The 19,293-nt window shown below is 36.2% G+C and overlaps 1 protein-coding gene across 5 annotated transcripts in view; it reads left to right on the forward strand.

Annotated features, from left to right (window-relative positions):
• The window catches only part of SEC24B (SEC24 homolog B, COPII component), an 80,957-nt gene that overhangs the window by 32,159 nt on the left and 29,505 nt on the right, over positions 1-19,293 (forward strand). For 3 of the 5 annotated variants that reach the window (XM_019636034.1, XM_019636035.1, XM_019636036.1), the window contains 2 exons: positions 13,038-13,118; positions 16,554-16,780. In XM_019636034.1, coding sequence (XP_019491579.1) covers positions 13,038-13,118; positions 16,554-16,780 — 308 coding nt within the window. Of the gene's footprint in view, positions 1-2,973; positions 3,079-13,037; positions 13,119-16,553; positions 16,781-19,293 lie in introns of all 5 variants that reach the window. The other 2 variants (XM_019636032.1, XM_019636033.1) reach the window with 1 other exon arrangement.

Below are 19,293 nucleotides of genomic sequence, written 5' to 3' on the forward strand. Positions count from 1 at the left end.
TCTCTTAAAACTAGTTTTATTTATTCCCAAGGTAGTTGTATCTAGGGAACAGGGAAGATGCCTTTTATTACGCAGCCCAGAGGATATGGTCTCTTGGAGAGTTTTGCCTGAAGGTACTTTAATAATGGGTAGTTTAAACTGAGTCTTTGTAAAAAATATTGGGGCCAGGACAAGGGCTGGCCAAGTGGCTCAGTTGGTTAAGAGCTCACTCAAGAGTGCGAGCGCTGAGCAACAGGGTTGACGGTTCGATTCCTGGCCCAAGCTGAGCTGCCGCTGAGCTGCCAACAGGTGGTAGGATGGCTCAGTTAAAAAAATAAAATAAAATAATAATATCAGGGCCTTGTTAATTACAGAACTCTTCATAATATTGGATTCTACCTATGAAGTGTTTCTGGCCTCTTGGCTTACTAGATAGAGTCTTATCTTGGAAGCTCTGATTAAGAGAGAGTAAGTTAGGCTATAGCTGTCTTCCCATTTGTGGTCGCAGTCGGGGTGGATGGTACTCCATGTATATACATTTTTACAGTGGGTTTCAGGCTGAGCTCTGGAGGACATGTCATATTCTACCACCTATAGATGCAACCTGTGTATCTCCTACATAGGTTCTGGCTCTTAAAAGAGGATCTGAGTAAAAGCTCTCAGGAAGCTCTCATAACTGTTCGCAAACAGTAGAGCTGATAATTTGGCTGTCAGCCTCCTGACCGTAACTCCTCATTTTTTGCGTTTTATATGCACTAGACCCAGTCTAGAGCAGGCCACTTAAATATGGATTGACTGTGACTCTGGATCTCTTACCATTCCTCCGTAGAATAACTAAAATGTCATTTTCTTGTACCATTAATATTCCCAAGCTTTTAACAAAGTTTACTTGAACAAGCAAAGAAAGGCTAAATTCTGAGTATATAAGAGTCACATTTGGGGAAGAGCTTAAATCTTGACACTGTTCATTTCTAGCACTTCTCAAAAAGGATTGCATCTTTTTTCAGGAAAGTAAAATTTTGAGTATGTTGTGTAACATTCTGTTAACATAGTACATTGACAACTGTAGTATAATAAATAACATTATTCTGTCTTATTCATAGATTTGTTCCAGTGTATTAAGTAGTTCTATAAATTTTTTTATCATTGTATAGCCATCTCATTTGCTTCCAGTTAAGTATGGGATATTTTTCTAATAAGTGAAATCTATTTTTATTGAGTAAATCTGGAGAAAGAGAGGAAAATATTTATCTTATAATACATATGGTGTGCCTGTACTTTGGCTCTTTTGATTGTTACAGAGTCAACAACTTGCATATTCATTCATTCATGCAAAGAATGGATTCTCCTTTTATTTTTCCCCCCTGCTTATTTGCATGTCTTAGCTCAGCACAGTACATGGAATTTCTTCCTGTTTCTTCTTTCTCTTGTTTCTTCTTAACTATATGTATACACATGTGTGCTTATTGAAGTACAATGCTAATTCCATTTTGAGAAAGTACTTCATTTTTAAAGAAGTCCTTAAATTGAAGAATTTCTTTTCTATAAAATCTTTTTATTGTTAACTTATGTTTAATTGTAAACTTATTAGTATGTTTAGCCTAAGGTCTAATATTAGTCAAATTTTCATTTTAACTTGGTTTTTGTTGGAGGAACATGCCCCTCTGAATTTGGTCTTTCAGGGTATCAAGTTTATTTCTTGTATTGTCTGAACTTATTTAAATTGATTTTTATTTTCTCAGATGAACTTGTCTTAACTACTATTTTGTATATGTGTAGAAGATGTTTCAGTAAAGCTAGACATTTTTTCATGACTTTTTTAGTCATAGTGAGATCACAGCTTCACTCATATACCCTTCTAAGCTCAAATTTTGCTCTTTAATAGCTTTTTTCTTACTGTACATATGAGTTATGTTTATCCATGCTAATTTAAAAGGTCGGCTGAAAAAACAATGGAGAGAGCATCAGGGGACTACCATGTGATTTTGTCGAGACTGGGCTGCATTGTGCTTCCAATATTGTGAATTGTTCTTCAAAATTCACACTGTGTTTCTGGGTTTTTCTTTTTTTCAAGCTGAGCTATAAGATTTTTCTTACAGGAAGTTTATTCTTATTTATAAAGTGTTTTTTTTTTAATTAAGATTATTTTCCTCTTAAAATTTCTGCAGATGTGTTAATTTTTTGTCCTGATTTTACCAGATTAATTAAATAATAAAAATACCCAATCAAAAATGTTAAAGGGAAGTATTACACAGTTACCAGCTGCTGTGTCTTCTCTACAGAATTCAGCTTTGTCTTGGCATGTCTCACAGAGGACTAGTCTTATTCACCTACCTCAGATCTACATGTAGGCAATAGGCTGAAGCTGAGATGATCTGCCATCTCACAAAATTCACTTTTTTGTTATTGTTGCACGTGCAGAGCCACAGCTGATAAACCCTTATTTTGAGCATCTACTGTGCGAACAGAGAACTGTGCTGAATATAGTTCTTTTCTGTAACTGTCATTCTTTTTCCGTTACAAGAACTGAGTAACCATCAAGGTGACATTAGCAGAAGGATGGTATCAAGTCTCTGTATTGTATGCTCTGTAAATTCATTTCAGTAGAAATGATCACTGCTCACCAAGAATGCACAGTCCCAAAGGAAGTATACCACAAGGGCCCTAAGGTTAAGGAAGGTAATTAAATGTGTATAGAGCCCAGTAAGATTTTTAGAGAACATCATTGTAGTTTCCTAAATATTCTCAGTGTAATACATGGTACTTTTTTCACATTTAAATCAGTTAGTTGATATTAAAGCCGCTTTTACTAAACTGCACTGCAGAGATTTTCTAACGGTTCCAGTTTTTATAATAAATTTGCTAATATTAATATGCATGCTGGGATGCTCTTTGTAATGTCAGAGTTCTTTCTCACTTTTAATGCAATGTCAAATTTTATTTCTCATCTTTCTTGTTGGTTTGACTCTTGTGTTTGTGCTTTCCACTTTACAGGCATGCAGTATGGTGACTATGTTAATAATCAAGCTAGCTCTGCACCAACTCCCTCGTCATCAACTTCCGATGATGAGGAAGAGGAGGAGGAGGATGAGGAAGCAGGTCTGCTTTAGCTTTACACCAGTTCTTGATCTTTTCTCTACTCAAGTTTTTTTTGTTGTTGTTGTTGGGGTTTTTTTTTTTTTTTATGTCCACAGTACTATTAGCCTTTTAAAAAAAGTATCTTTGCAGATTTAGCTCAATGAACTTGTTTGGTTTGGGTTATAGAAGGTGGGGGTCATTTGAAATGAGGTGTTTTGCTTACTTGTTTTGTTTTTCTTCCTTTGGACATCTTTACCATTTCATTAAGTAACAGTACATCTTTCACGATGGTAGAGTGCTTTCTTCTTTCAGAAATGCATTTCCTCTCATGCCATGCTGAAGAATGAGTGCTGACTGAAGCTTTTGGCTGATAATTGCTCTAACAACACCCTTTCAGGAATAATGTTTTATTTTCTGCTTTGCATGCTACTTTAGTCTAATGAAAATGAACCATTTGGGTTTTATAGTAGTGGTGGAGAAATAGGATGTTTCTCTGAGGTCCTTTTGGCACTTATTATATACTTAGAAAGCCCAAAATTTGTAGTTATTTTCCTGCTTCATGAAGTAGTAAGTAGTTCACATCTTGCTTGTTGAAGAAATCGTTCATAGGATTATGTGTTGCAGCCCTTTTAATGTATTTTCTGCCTGTAGTAGAACACTGCTGAACATTGAGCAATTTAGTTCCTCCATTAATTCCATCAGTTTAAGACTGAACCAATAAATTAATGATCTTTTCAAGTCACTATATATGACCATGATTCTCCCGCTATCTTGATTATTAAGTGGAAGGATTTGCTCTATACACAGTCCATTTAACTAAAAGTTTCTATTTCCTGTGCATTTGTAAAATTTTCAAATTCTTATGCATGATTGAGGGTGGTGGTGAAAATAGAGGTTTCCAGAGGAGGAGTAATTTTTCTTATTCTAAATATGTAAATACCCATCTATCTTTCTGAATTTTTTGTAATTTTTTTAGCCTATATAATTTCAATGTTATAGAAAAGTCGTAAAAAGAGTAAGAGAAACCCCCAGATATGTTTTACCTAGATAGACCATTTTTGCCCCACTTGGTTTATAATTATATATTTTTTTCCTATAGTATTTGAAAGTAAGTTGGAGATATCATGAACCTTTGCCCCTAAATACTTCAGTATATATTTCCTAATTATAAAGACAATGTCTTATGTAACATAAACACAATACAGTTATCAGGAAATTTGACATTGATAAAATAATATCTGCTACAGTCCGTAGTCAGATCTCAGCAGTTAACCTCATTAAGATCATTTATAGCTGTTTTCATGGCCCAGAATTCAATGAATTTAATTGTGTTGAATTTAGTTGTCATTTCTCTTTAGACTATAAGGGAATAGACCCTTAACCTTTCTTTCTCTTTCTTCACTTGGACATTTTTGAAGAATATAGACAAGTTATTTTGTACAGTGTGGGTTTATTTGATGTATCCTTGTGATTATATTCAAGTCATGCATTTTGGGCAGGATTACCACTGATGTAATGTGTTATCAGTGCATTCTGAGGCACATGTCAGTTTTCAATTTGTTCCCATATTGATAATGTTAGCTTTGATCAGTTGATAAGATAGTGTACCAGAGTTCTCCAACTTGTCCTACCTTTCACCCTTAAAATTACTAAGTAATTTGTGAGGAAGATTCTTTGATACTATGTCAGTTGTATTCTTTGTTAAACTAATGCTAAACACTAGTTTTAGCATTGATGATTTTCTAATTCCAATATTTCTTCTATATTTATATGAGTCGAGGCTTCATTATAAAGGGGTGCATTTCCTTCTCCCTTGTTATCTTTGGGTTCATATTGGCTTGTGATTCTTATTTTATTCATTGGGTTATAATCCATTACTATCACTAGTTATTTTGACAGCAACTTGTCCTAGACATGGCCAGTGGCAGCTCCTTCAAACTGTCTTTTTAAAATGTGCCCATGAATCTTTAAGCACTTACTTTAAGTACCTTAAGACCTCAATAAGATCTTCCAAACTCATTTTGTACTTACATTGCTGCAACCCTGGAAGGGGGCGTTTCTCTAAGAAGTTATGGTTCCCTGAGTAGAGAAGGGTGTTTTAGAAGCCAAGATCTGATTATAATGTGTGGTCATTGCTACTGGTGGGTCATTTCTCCCAGGCCATGAATTATTATTATTATTTAATGTATACATTATTAGGTCCTAATTGTACTTATTGTAGCTTTTCCTTTCTTAAAGCTTGTGGTTTCCTTCACAGCAAGTCTATCCAGCAGTCAAGCACAGGGGTATTTGTTTTAAATTTTCAGTTTTAAAAGAAAGCTATTTGATTTCAGTTCCAATTTTACATTAAGCCATCTATTGAGATTTTTTAAATTACATGCTACAAATAGGCTTCCTTTTTAAACTTTCCTCATAAATTCATACTTGGAAACTAAAATAGAATTTTGTACTAGGGACAGTCTTTTATTTTGTTGGAAGCTTCTAAAAGTTCAGAATTGCTGGAAAATAAACTTTAAAACCAAAGAAAGCTTGAGCAAATAACATGCTATCAGGTTTCCATACTGACTTTATCTTAAATTCTTCTCTTCTTTTTGAGCTTATTCAGTCACAAGTATTCATTCCTTTGGTAAGTGCCAGAGTAGAACTTTCATTCGTTTTGGGTACAGTAATGCAGACAAGTACTGGTATACTTGTATTAGTAATGAGTACTGACTTGAAAATGGGAAAGGGAATAAGCAGTAAGAAAAACTGAGAAGCGAAAAAAAAATTTAAATAAAAAAGCGGGGGAGGATGCAAAATGTAATTCCGACTCCAGGCTGTGATCAGCCCTAGCCTCTGGAACCGCTGATGTTCTGTCACCTGATGTACATATTCCCAGTCACCTTTCCTCTAGGGAATTTTCAGGTTGGGAAGAGGCCAGGCAACAGGAAGCTCTGGTAATGAGAGAGCTTGATACTATATTTTGCGATGTTGGAAAAAACACTTTTTTGATTTTTCATAATGAGTTTTAAGGTGCTAGTCAGTTTTGCTTGATTTTCACACAGGCTAATAGTAATGATTCAGTGCCAGGCACTACATCAGAGATAAGGATATGTTTATGGTTTGTTTGGGTATGTTTAAAGGTAAATATAGTTTGATTCAGAACAAGTCAAGTCCATTCCTATTGATAACAAGATAGTGTTGGCCTGCTTGGCTCCAACTTCCAAAGAGAATTCTTTTTTCTTAATTGAAATAAATAATACAGTATTATTAAGTATAACACCGTGCTGTACATTAGATTCCCCCAAATTTATTCATCTTACAACTGGAAGATTGTACTATTTGACCCATATCTTCCCTTTTCTCCCAACTCCCAAGAGAATCCTTAAAAGAGTTCAAAAAGGGTATCTTTCCCTTTAATTAATGTACTATTTTATTAAGTAAATATCTTTCCATTGAAATCAATACATATTTAATATGTTTTTTAAATTTTATAAATTTAATACATGGCCTGGGCCTGTGAATGATATAAAAGGGTATCCATGCCATCAAGAAAAGTATTAGTTTGAGGGGTTTTAGTATCCTTATACATTAGGAAGAAAATGTAGTAGTGTATTTGTAGGTGGTGCCTGTTACCTGAACATCCAGCTTGTGAACACCCTGTATATAAGATGGCTGTAACCGGAAGCTCCATCTTTCTATACAACGAGAGGCGGCAGAGTATTGGGGGCTATAGTGGGAGGGGATTTGGTACTAGTGTCTAGGGTTAGAATTCAAAAGGTACTTTCAAATAGAAATAGTGTTCAAATGGTGATTGGATGTCTAGGCCAGCCACAAATATAATTAACTGAAAGGCTAAACATTTGCATGTGCTTTATGTTTTCTAGCCTGTTGCAGATGTATAGTATTTTATCAGTAATATGGATTATGGGTTTTATAAGTGTCTGTAAACTAACTTGGTGTAATAAGTACCAGTTATTTCATTATTTCTCTGAAAAATTATATTCTGAGTTCCGAACAACCAATTTATAAACAGATTATTTGATAATGCCCCATTTGTAAGCTTCATTAAAAACCCAAGAAGCTCACAGTCAAGTTTGGAATATAGAACAAAATTACTGTAAGTCCTATGTTAATCATAGTGTTTTATAGGAATACATAGGAGAATCTGGAACCAGATGTAGGATGGGATGATGAAAGATTCTCCAGGGGGTACCTGAGCTGAATATAAAAGGAGAAGTTGGAATTAGGTAGGTGAGAGATCTGGGGAGAGTCAGAGATACTTTTTAAAACAAAGCAAGAAGCATAAGAGAAGATGGCACATTTGGGGAACTGTGGTGAATTTAGGATCTATGGTCTGCAAAGGACAGTGGACAGAAGAACTGAGTGAGGTTGGGTAGGATGGTTGGGTAAGATCTTTAAGAACCTTGTACAACAGGTCCTCGAATAGCATCGTTTTGTTATATTGATGAGATGCCGTAGGAACTTAACTCTTGTTTATATCAACTAGCCTATGGTCAAATTGATTTCATTATACATTGTTTCACTTCAAGTTGCAGAAGCTATCAACAGTGTTAAGTGAGGGCTTACTGTATTTTAGTAAGTTAAGGTGTTTGGATTTTATCTTGAAGGTAGTGAGGACTCACTGCAGGAATTTATATGGGAAAGTAACATAGCCACAATTGCATTTTAGAAAGGTCTCTTACAGAAGAACGCATTGGAACATATCGAAACTTGAGGCTCTTGGAATAATCTGCTGAGAAAAATGAGTTCTTAGGCCAAGGTAACAGGAAAATTGGAGAGGGAGAGTATAGCATAGCATTACCGAAAGAAGGAAACCGTTTTTACAAATCCAAAGTAATTGTGTTAGCAGTGATAAATGTTAAGGAATGTTAGGTTGGAGTCTGGGAAATAAACAATTGGCTTTATCAATCAGGAGGTTCTTGTCATGTTTTTCTCTTTTCCCCCATTTGTAGCATTGTTTGAGGAGAGAGAAGGAGGGAAGAGAGAAAATGAAGAACATTTCCTGAGTCTGGCTAGTATCTGTTATATCTGTTTAATCTTACGGTAGCCCTGTGGAGTAGATGTTATTTTAAAATCTGTTGTTACAAATAAGAAGTGACTTAGAGTTGTTAGGTGTCTTGTCCATTTTCTCTCAACTGATAAGCAGTAGAGATGGAATTTGACTTATACTTTTTCCATGTTTTATGCAAGTTACAAGGAAATAAAATTTCAAATTATCTGGTTAATTTCAAGTTAAGGCATACTAGTAAGTACATTGGACTTCGTTGACCCATGTTGCTTGCCTTTCAGAGAGAAAACATCTTAAGTCTTTTTTAAAAGACTTGAAAGCATCGTGATAACTTTTCCCCAACTTCAAGGATTCTGAGCTATTCTTTTTTATTTTTTAAAGATTTTTATTGGGGAATTAGGGGGATGGGAACAGTGCTGGGGAATTGGGGGAAGGGGAAGAGACAAGTTGCTGTCATTTTGTTCTTCAGTCTAGTTGTGGAGGACGTTGCTTCACTGGCCCAACTTGCACCATCATTGAGCTCTTCCCTGGCGAGGCACATCAGTCGCTGGGTTCTGGACGGCCGCTCACTGCGGCTGCTGGCCGCTCACGCTGGCTGCTGGCTACACACGGTAGCCCATGGCAACCCACTGCAGCAGGGGACTGCAGCCTATGCCATCGCTGGCGACTCACGGCGACCCACCTCCAGGTTGAGCTGTTGTTCAGCATCTTAGCTGTGGAGGGCATTGTCACTGGCCCTCATATGTGGGATCTGAACCGGGGCCAGTTTTTAACCATCGCGCCACTCGGCCGGCCCCTGAGCTATTCTTATGATCCGTTCTCCCCCTTGTTACTTCCTCAGATTTCAGCTCTTCCTCTCTTCCTCCTCCTTTTCTCTTTCAGTGTGCGACACAGAGCCAGTAAAAGAATGAGGGAAAATTCTTCCCAAGTACTGCATTCAGACTCGTCCCCTGATTTGTTCTCAGAATGTTGATTATCACTAATGATAGTGTGAAGTGACTGAGGCAAACTGGGCCTACGTAAGGTTTAAGAGTGGGAACAAGTACCAAAGCTGTTTGTTCAGCTGAAACCGGCTTGTACGCAGAAAGCAGTATTTTGCTTGGTATAATGGTTCCAAAGATCAGTACAATAGTTTAGCTGTCTTCATACACTTATAATATGTTTACAATACAACTTGCAAAGTGCAGTAACTCAGGGTTGAGAAAATGGCCCTACGTAGGAGAGGAAATGATTTTCCATGACCATATCAAAAAGGTTTCATGGAAAATTTGGAATTTGAAGGATGAGTTGAAACTTGCCACATGGAGAAGGGAAATCTAGGCTGTTGGACCAACATGTACTGTGCATAAACACAAGAAAAAATGGTGTGTTGGGTGTAGAGTGAGAAGTTTGGTGTGACTGCCGCATAAGGTAAAGGGGAAGATGGTACAGGAAAACAGTTAAGAGATGGAAGTGGAAAGGACAGGTGGAAGCCACATTTTGAAGAAGTTCTTTCATGACAATACAAAGGCGTTTAGACCCTGTTCTGTAAGATGGTAGGGGAATTAATGAAGGTGTTTTTAAGCATGTTCAGAGTATCAACATATAAGTTGCATAGTGTACCTTTAAAAAAAAGTACCAGTTTGATTTATGTTGGCAGCGATGGCATGACCAAGTTAGAATTAATCTGAACAATAAGTTTTAGCAAAGTGTGAGTCTATTTGTTTAGTGGTTCATATGGATTTATAACTTACTATTTTTTAATGTTTTAACAAATCCAAAATAGAGATTGCATTTGTTCTTTTCTTCCGAAAGTGAATTTTAAACTAACAGGTTTCAAATTATTCAATAAATAAATTAGAATAACTATTTCTATAAAGTTAGTACTTTAAAACTTATAGTGATAGCATTATTAAAATGAACAGTGTTTTTTAAACATTATTATTTGATTTGACATGAAAGAAGCTAACCAGCATAATTTAGAAGCATTTTTTTGAAATAATTTGATATATGTAAATAATCTTTTACCTTTGGACTTAATTTTTTCAAGAATAATTATTTCTTGATATTTACATTTAAAAGTTTTTCTTTTTTTTTCTTTTTTTTTTTTTAAGATTTTTATTGGGGAATTGGGGGGATGGGAACAGTGCTGGGGAATTGGGGGAAGGGGAACAGACAAGTTGCTGTCGTTTTGTTCTTCAGTCTAGTTGTGGAGGACATTGCTTCACTGGCCCAAGTTGGCACCATCATTTCGCTCTTCCTGGGTGAGGCAGATCAGTCGCTGGCTTCTGGACGGCTGCTCACTGCAGCTGCTGGCTGCTCACTCTGGCTGCTGGCTACATACAGTAGCCCATGGCAACCCACTGCCACAGGGGCTGCAGCCTACCGTCGCCGGCGACTCACGTCAGCCCAGCTCCAGGTCGAGCTGCTGTTCAGCATCTTAGCTGTGGAGGGCAGTGTCACTGGCCCTCATATGTGGGATCTGAACCGGGGCCCTCTGGCGTCCCAAGCCAGTTCTTAACCATCGCGCCACTCGGCCGGCCCTAAAAGTTTTTCTTGATCAGAAAGAATGCTATGGTATTTTTTTATAAGAGCCTATTGAGATACAATTCACAAACCATAAAATTAGCTCATTTAAATTATACTATTTGGCAATTTTTATTATATTAACAAAGTTCTATAATCATTACTGTGTAATTCCACTTCATCACCCCAAAATAGAAACTCCATACCTTTTAGCAGTCACTTCTTATTCTTACACACACACACACACACACACACACACACACACACACACACACACACACACACACACACACACACACACAGACAACCACCCACCCAGACAACCACTAATTTACTTTTTGTCTCTATTGATTTGTGTATTTGGAACATTTCATATAAGTTGATCATATAATATGAGGTTATTTGTGATTGTCTTCTTTCTCTTAGCATAATGTTTTCAAGGTTCATTCATGCTATGGCATATATCACTACTTCATTCCTTTTTATTGTCAAATAATAGCCCATTGTGTTCATATATCACATTTATTCATAAGTTGATGTACATTTGGGTTGTTTCCACTTTGTGGCTATTATGAATTCATAATACTGCTATGAGCATTCATGTACAAGTTTTTTGCGGGGGGATATATTTTCATTTCTCTTGAGTGGAATTGCCAGGTCATATGGTAACTCTATGTCTCACATTTTGAGAAATTGTCAGACTGTTTTCCAATGTGGCTGCACCATTTTACAGTCTCATGATAGTTCCAGTTCCTTCACATCCTTGCTCAAACTTGCTGGGAGCTGCCTTTTAACTATAAGCACCCTAGTGGATGTGAAGGGGTATCTTCTCATTGTGGTTTTGATTTTCATTTCCATAATGGCCACTGATACTGAGCATCTTTTTATTTGCCTATTGGCCATTTGTTTATCTTCTTTGGAGAAATGTCTGTTTAAATCCTTTCCCCATTGTTAATTTGGTTATTTGTCTTTTTATTGAGTTATAAGAGTTCTTTATATATTTTGGATACTAGACCCTTATTAAATATGTGACTTGCAAATACAGTCCAAAATATATTCCATTCTGTGGGATGCCTTTTTACTTTCTTGATGGTATCATTTGGAGCATAGATGTTTTCAATTTTGATGAAGTCCAATTTACCTATTTTTTTCTTTTGTTGCTTGTGCCTATGATGTTGTATCTAAGAATCCATTGCCTAATCCAGGGTCATGAAGATTACTCCTATATTCTAAGAGTTTTATAGTTTTAGTGCTTACATGTAGGTCTGTGATCTACCGTACTTTGAGTTAATTTTAGTGTAAAGTGTAAGGAAGGGGTCTAACTTAACTTTTCTTGTGGATATCTAGTTGTCCCAGTACCGTTTGTCGAAAAGAATATTCTTTCCCAATTGAAATACCTTGACATATTACATGAAGTTCACGTAATACAAAATAATCATTTAGAAGTGTACAATTCAGTGTCATTTAGTATATTCACAATGTTGTACAACCCGCACCTCTAATTCTATCATTTTGATTATTGTGCAACCCATGCCATAGACTTCTCTTTTATAAGGATTTTATACAGTTGTATTCTTATAGAAGTCACTAAAATTTAAGTATCTTAAAATATCCTAATACTGATAAAATATATTTAATAGCTCGTAATTTGATAAATGCAGTTTTTAAAAATGTAACTTGATTCATATTTCTATCAATCTAAAATTTGTATTTGTGTGTTTGAGTACTTTGAGTAGTATGATATCGTTCTTCTCTAAGGTGCCATCACATGTGTTTGATTACATTTTATTTCACTCATCAGCTCCATATTTTCCTCACTCTCATCCCCTATTCTTATATTTATACATGTGGGGGTTTTTTTTTTGTTTTTTTTTTAAAGATTTTTATTGGGGAATTGGGGGATGGGAACAGTGCTGGGGAATTGGGGGAAGGGGAATAGACAAGTTGCTGTCTTTTTGTTCTTCAGTCTAGTTGTGGAGGACTTTGCTTCACTGGCCCAAGTTGGCACCATCATTGCGATCTTCCTGGGTGAGGCAGATCAGTCGCTGGGTTCTGGACGGCCGCTCACTACAGCTGCTGGCTGCTCACACTGGCTGCTGGCTACATACGGTAGCCCATGGCAACCCACTGCAGCAGGGGCTGCAGCCTATGCCAGTGACTCATGGCAGCCCAGCTCCAGGTTGAGCTGTTGTTCAGCATCTTAGCTGTAGAGGGCAGCATCACTGGCCCTCATATGTGGAATCCGAACCGGGGCCCTCTGGCATCCCAAGCCAGTTCTTAGCCAACGCGCCACTTGGCCGGCCCTATACATGTGTTTTTTTTGGTTTTTTTTTTAATGTCTTTAAACATCCGTCATTTTACTCTTTTACTGGAGTCAGCAAAAAACCTTTTTCAAAGTTGCCAAAGGCTGCTCTAGGTTACGTTATCATTTTAAACTTATTCAGTGCTTTGGTTTTCATTTTAGGTGTTGACAGCTCTTCTACCACAAGCAGTGCTTCTCCAATGCCCAACAGTTACGACGCCCTAGAAGGAGGCAGCTACCCAGGTAATTTGTTTTGTGCTTATTTGATGTTTATTAGAAAAGTTACTATCAGTTGCTTTCAAACATGAACATATAATATACATAATTAGCAAGCTGTATTTTTTAACAGAAAAAAGGGACATTTTCCTGGTATTTCTAAGCCTTAATTTAATAGTGTTATTTGTTATATAACAACTATGAATGTTGTTCCTGGGAGGCCTAAGGAAATTTATTATTTTTGTTATCATGCTCTTTATCTTTTTCCTCCTTCTAAAAGATTTTTAATAATGAATAATTTTTCTCTTTTCCCTTCTACTTTCATGCTAATAACTCCTTAAATAAATTTTATATTTCTGTTCTCGTGCTTAGGTGCTTGAATCCCTTCCAACTAGCCTCTGAATATAAATAGTCTTTGACTCTTACTCCCCCTATGGCTCCTGGCTGCCTCCACCAGGTAAATAGACTAACCAACTTGGGTGTAGTTTTTGGAGGCATTAATTTTAACCATATCTGCAAATAACTTTGGTCATTACATACAAACAGGAGTAGTGGATAGTATTAAAAGAAAAACATTACAAATTTAACTTTTATAATTAATGATCATTTCATTGTAATAAGTTGTGCTGTGATTTCCTAATTTGCCTGTCTCCTATCATTCCTAGCACCCCTATCACCTGACAACTACACCTGACCTTTCTTGTTTTCTCTCATTTTTCTAATGATTCCAAACTTTAGGACTAATAGAACAAGTAACTTGGCCTTTCTCTTTATTTCTTGTCGCTTTGGTTATAATCCAGAATGGAAGTTGATTTGTGCTGTACTTAACTAAACACATTATCTTGCTATAATTATCCTATGAATCAGTAAAAAACTTTAATCTTCTCAGCTTAGTATGGAATTCCGTTTTAATATTTCAGAATACTTGAATAAGCTACTTGGTCTTTTGTGGTTAAGGATATTTTTCCCAGGAGACCGCTGTGTGTGTGTGTGTGTGTGTGTGTGTGTGTGTGTGTGTAAGTGTGTAAGAAGTTGTGAGCCATTCCAGCAGCAATCACTGTCATCAAAATATTCTAGAAGAATAACTTCATTCACTAAAAGATGAATATTATAACTGTATAGTATTTCATGTGCTTCAAATTAACCTGAAGTGAAATGTCCGATGTGGTGTAGTTAAAAGATCATGGCCCTTGCTTTACTTGTCTGTATTCATTTATCAACAAATATTAATCTTATGAACTATGCTTTGACAGTGAGTGACACAGCAAGCTTCCTAGCTATTTATAATACACCAGAAATAAACAAATGTGAACATCTATAACAGTAAGATTAAATGAATTGAAAGTTTACTATATGTCAAGTACTAGGATAGATTTTTAGGGCTGTAGAAATATATGAAATATTGTCCATTTCTTAAAGAAGGGGAGAAGTTTTAGACCTCCACGTTTATGACTCGAGTTCTTTCTTACAATCCTACGCTAATGACTATTGTCATGTTAAGAGACCTTCCAGTTTATAGTCCGGTCACCATGAGGTGGGATAAGCAGATCTAAGGATATGACACTGCACTGAAGCTTTTGTCCTTTTAAGAAGTCTGAGGGGGCCGCCCCAGAGGCTCAGTTGGTTAAGAGCACGAGCTCTGAGCAACAGGGTTGCCAGTTTGATTCCCACATGGGCCTGTGAGCTGCCGCTGAGCTGCCAACAGGTGGCAGGGTGGCTCAGCTGGTGAGAGCACAGACTCCTAACAACAAGGTGGCCGGTTTGACTCCTGCATGGGATGGTAGGCTGTGCCCTCCTGCAACTAAGATTGAACACAGCACCTGGAGCTGAGCGGCTGCGAGCTGCCGATGGGAGGGTGGATGGCTCATTGGTTAGAGCATGTGCTCTTAGCAACAAGGTTTCTGGTTCAACTCCCGCATGGGATGGTGGACTGTGCCCACCTGCAACTAAGATTGAACCATGGCACCTTGAGGTGAGTAGCCGTGGCCCGGTGGCAACTGAACTTGGAGCTGCGCTAGCTACGCCCTCCACAACTAAGATTGAAGGACAACAACTTGGCTGTTCTCTAATTCCCCAACACTATTTCCCTTCCCCAATTCTCCAGTAAAATCTTTAAAAAAAAAAGTCTGAGAGGTTACTAGAAAGCCAGTAAGCCAAGCCTTGCTTAATTAACACAGGATGATAGCAGAATGTTTAGGAACGTATCTTCAAAATTAGAACCAATAGAGTCAGTAGAAAGATGTGATTCCTCAAGAAACTTTTAAAAAATGAATTTTATTAATTCAGATGCTTTTGAGAACATACTTTTTGCAGTCTGCTGGTAAAGAATATAATTTTTATATGAAAAATAAGTATTTTTCAACAAATCTATAAAGATACCTATCTATATAGTAGATTTGACTTAAAGAAAAAACTAAGTCATTATACCAAAATGTTAATCATGGTTATGTGTAGTAGAGTAATTTTTAGGGTTTCTTCTTCTTGTTATTCTTGTATATGATTAATTTTTTTTTGCAGTTTCAATAAAATTTTAGGTTATGTTTTAAATTTAAATAAAGAAAGAACATTCATTAATTAAATTTTATTAGCATCTGTTACACACCAGACATTGTTTTAGGAGCTGGACACTATTCTAGACACTGTCCTTCATACTTTCACATTTTTGCCTCTACAAATAATGCAGACTTCCAGGGGGACTATAGAAATATGCCACTCTTTCCATGGACTTTTTTTATAGACAGCGGGGTCAGATAAAGGGCAAGTTAAGGAGTAGTTGACACCCTTTTTATTGCTTTGCTTCATTTTCTGCTTCTAAGCCCCATTCCTGTTAAGAGAATAAAAGAAAAAACAACTATTTTCATACACACACACACACACAGAGTATACCAAAAAAAATTTTTTAGAAAGGAAAAAAAGTATTAAAATTGTAATACTCAATGTATTCAATATATACTGATAACAAAAGATGAATACAAGTGATGTGCATACATTTTTTTTTTTTTGGAACCCCCAGTATGTATTTATGTATATGTATATGTATGTGGTTTTTATATTATTATATATATAGATAAGGTTTTTATAGTATATAAATATAAATATGATATAAATATGATATAAATATAAAAACCTTATCTGTTAAAAATACTGACTGAATGAAATATTTGTCAGTGAAATGATACAAAATATGAGGTTTTCTTGTAAATACTTCTGTTATTAAAAAAAGATGGGGTGGGAACTTATAAAACAAGATTAGCAAAATATTGATGATTAATAAAGTTGAGTGATGGGCATATAGGGTTTATTATCCTGTTCTTTGTACTTTCATGTATGTTCAAAGTTTCTCATAATAAAAAGCTAAAAAAAGAAGAATGGAAACGCCAGACAAAGGTTATGGCTTGCCCAGGAGTCAGGTGTTTGTAGAGTCAGGTTTTCAGGTGTTAACCATGTTTTTCCCTTTGTTAGATATGCTTTCATCGTCAGCAAGCAGTCCTGCTCCGGATCCTGCCCCTGAACCTGATCCTGCTCCAGCTCCAGCGCCTGCTGTCCCTCAGTCTTCAAAAATGGCGAAACCATTCGGGTATGGTTATCCCACTCTTCAGCCTGGCTATCAGAATGCTGCAGCACCACCAATGAGCTCTGGAGTACAGTCCAGTAGCCCAGCGTATTCTGGATTCCAGCCGTATGCTCAAGTATGTATTTAGTTACAGAAAAACATTGCATTTCTAAAAAGTGTGACACTATTATCAATTCTAACAAATCCATGGTGATTCAAATGGATGATGCATACAAATACAGATAAGCCTAGATCAAACATACGTAGAATTTGATTCTAATTTTTTTGTGTGCATATATAGAAAAAGATAAAAAGAAATATAAATATCAAATTTTTAACGAGGTGAAATTTGGATCACGATATTAGCTGATTTTTTTTTTCTTTATTGTACTTTTATTTTTCAGAGTCTCTGCAATGAGCAGGTATTAATTTTATAATCAGGAAATTAAAGTAAACATTAAATTTTATTTTTAATTCTATATTACTAAGCTCGTTTCCTCCTCAAAAAAAATGATATGGAATAAATGTGATTTTGCTTCCAACTCTTAGCTTGAATGACCTGGAACTGAGTTGGTGAAAGCCTCCACATACATAAATGCTTGTTAGTGATTATGTTCATTAACTACTGCTATGACCCATGCTGACATGACCTTGTTCAGAGTTGCCTCTTAACTGCCACCTCAATTTAGTAATACAGGACAGTAGGTATAAATGTAACAGCAAAAGCATTCTGCTTATAAAAAAACCTGCTCTTAGATACATCACTTCTGTATCTTCCCCCTCTACCACCCTATCGCCAGTCGTGTTTGTGACTTAGAACAGTAAAGACATATTTCGTAGCAGCATCTTTGTGTGCAATGAATATGTGAGATTAGTTGCTCCCAACGGAGTAAATGTGTATATATCTAGAAGTGGAATCACTGGGTCATGGGGTGTCCATATGTGCAACATTAGCAGTTAATGCCTAACAGTTTTCCAAAGCAGATGTTCCAATTTATACATCTCATTAGCAGTGTGTGTGAGAGTTTCAGTTATTTCACATCCTTAGCAACGCTTGAAATTTTGACGTTTTTATATTAGCCACCTTCCTTTCGTCATTTAAGTGAAGAAATGGAGACTCAGATAAGGAAATCATTTCTCTGAGACCAGGCTTAGTTCTGAGAATATGAAAGTCCTTACAGTTCAGAATTAACCACTTGGTTTCTTTCTTTAACTGGTAGGGTCTTGTACAGAAGAAAATCAGAGGCAGATTTTTGATATCTGTATCTAAGGAAGATTAAATTTATTTTTATCTAATCCACATTTAAAATAGGTTTTTGGATACTACTGCATCAGGGTCAGTGAGCAATAATGATTAAAGCACACAGCTAGGATGTACATTTAAGTTGTTAACTGTTTAGTAAAAAATATATATATATATATAGATTTTAATCTAAAATTCACATTATCAAACTAATTTTAAAAGAAGACATTTATTTTTAAAGTTCTAGTTAGGATAAGACTATCCTACTTTAGCTTGAACACAATTGAAATGCCTTTTTTTTTTTTTTAATATTGGAGAACAGTGTGTTTTTCCACTTGAACCCATCAGCTTCAAGTCAAGTAGTTGTTTCAATGTAGTTGTGGAGGGCATGGGGATTGAACTGGCAACCTTGGTGTTATGAGCACTGTGCTCTAACCAACTGAGCTAACCGGCTGAAATGCTTTTAAATGTTGCACTTAATGTAACCCAGTGAGAAGGTTCTGAAATCTAAGGGCTTCCTTTATATTCATTAATTTGAGATGACCTTTACTAGGTAGAGGGAAACCCCAGTAGCTGGCCTTTGAGCAAGAAAAAACTTGAAATTTGTTTTTTAAGGGTTAAAAAACTGGGGAAATGCTGATGTTTAAAAGTGAAAATTAGAAAAATATTTTAGTGAATATAAACCAAATATAGATGCTATATAGCCTTTTTTGTTGTTGTTGTTGTTGCCAAAAGAAGTGCATGATCAATTATAGAAAAATGCAGGTAAGCAAAAGGAGGAAAGTAAATGTCAACCAACATTCCAGCCATTAAGATGTAGACAGCAACCCTTGGGGTCTATCCTTTCAAGTTTCTTGCTGTGCATTCCGGGGTGGAGGGAAGCCAGTAAAGACATTTGTTATCCAAATGACTTCTTTAAACAAATAAAAGAAGTTGATAAAATAGATATTGTTTTAGAAATTTTTTATTCTTTTAATAGCATAAGAGGAAACCTTTCTATATTATTACATATCCTTCATTTGATACCTGCATAATGTTTTATAATCAGCCAGTCTACCATTGTTGGGCATAACTGAGTATCAAAATCAACACACAAGCACACGCTTTGACATTTGTCCTTTCTTTAGATACAGTTTCTTCAGGTGGAATTACTGAATGAAAACACCTAATTTTACAAGACTTGAGAATTTCTCTCTTACCTATTCATTCTATAAGAACTTACTTCATTCCTACCATGTGGCAGCACTCTTCTAGGCACTGAGGATATACAAGAGGAAGCTACCGTATTTGCCGGCGTATAAGACGACTGGGCGTATAAGATGACCCCCTAACATTTCCACTCAAAATACAGAGTTTGTTATATACTCGCCGTATAAGACTACCCCCTCTTCCGCACACCTTCCACA

Source organism: Hipposideros armiger, unplaced genomic scaffold, assembly GCF_001890085.2.
Source record: "Hipposideros armiger isolate ML-2016 unplaced genomic scaffold, ASM189008v1 scaffold_26, whole genome shotgun sequence".
Lineage (NCBI taxonomy): Eukaryota > Metazoa > Chordata > Mammalia > Chiroptera > Hipposideridae > Hipposideros > Hipposideros armiger.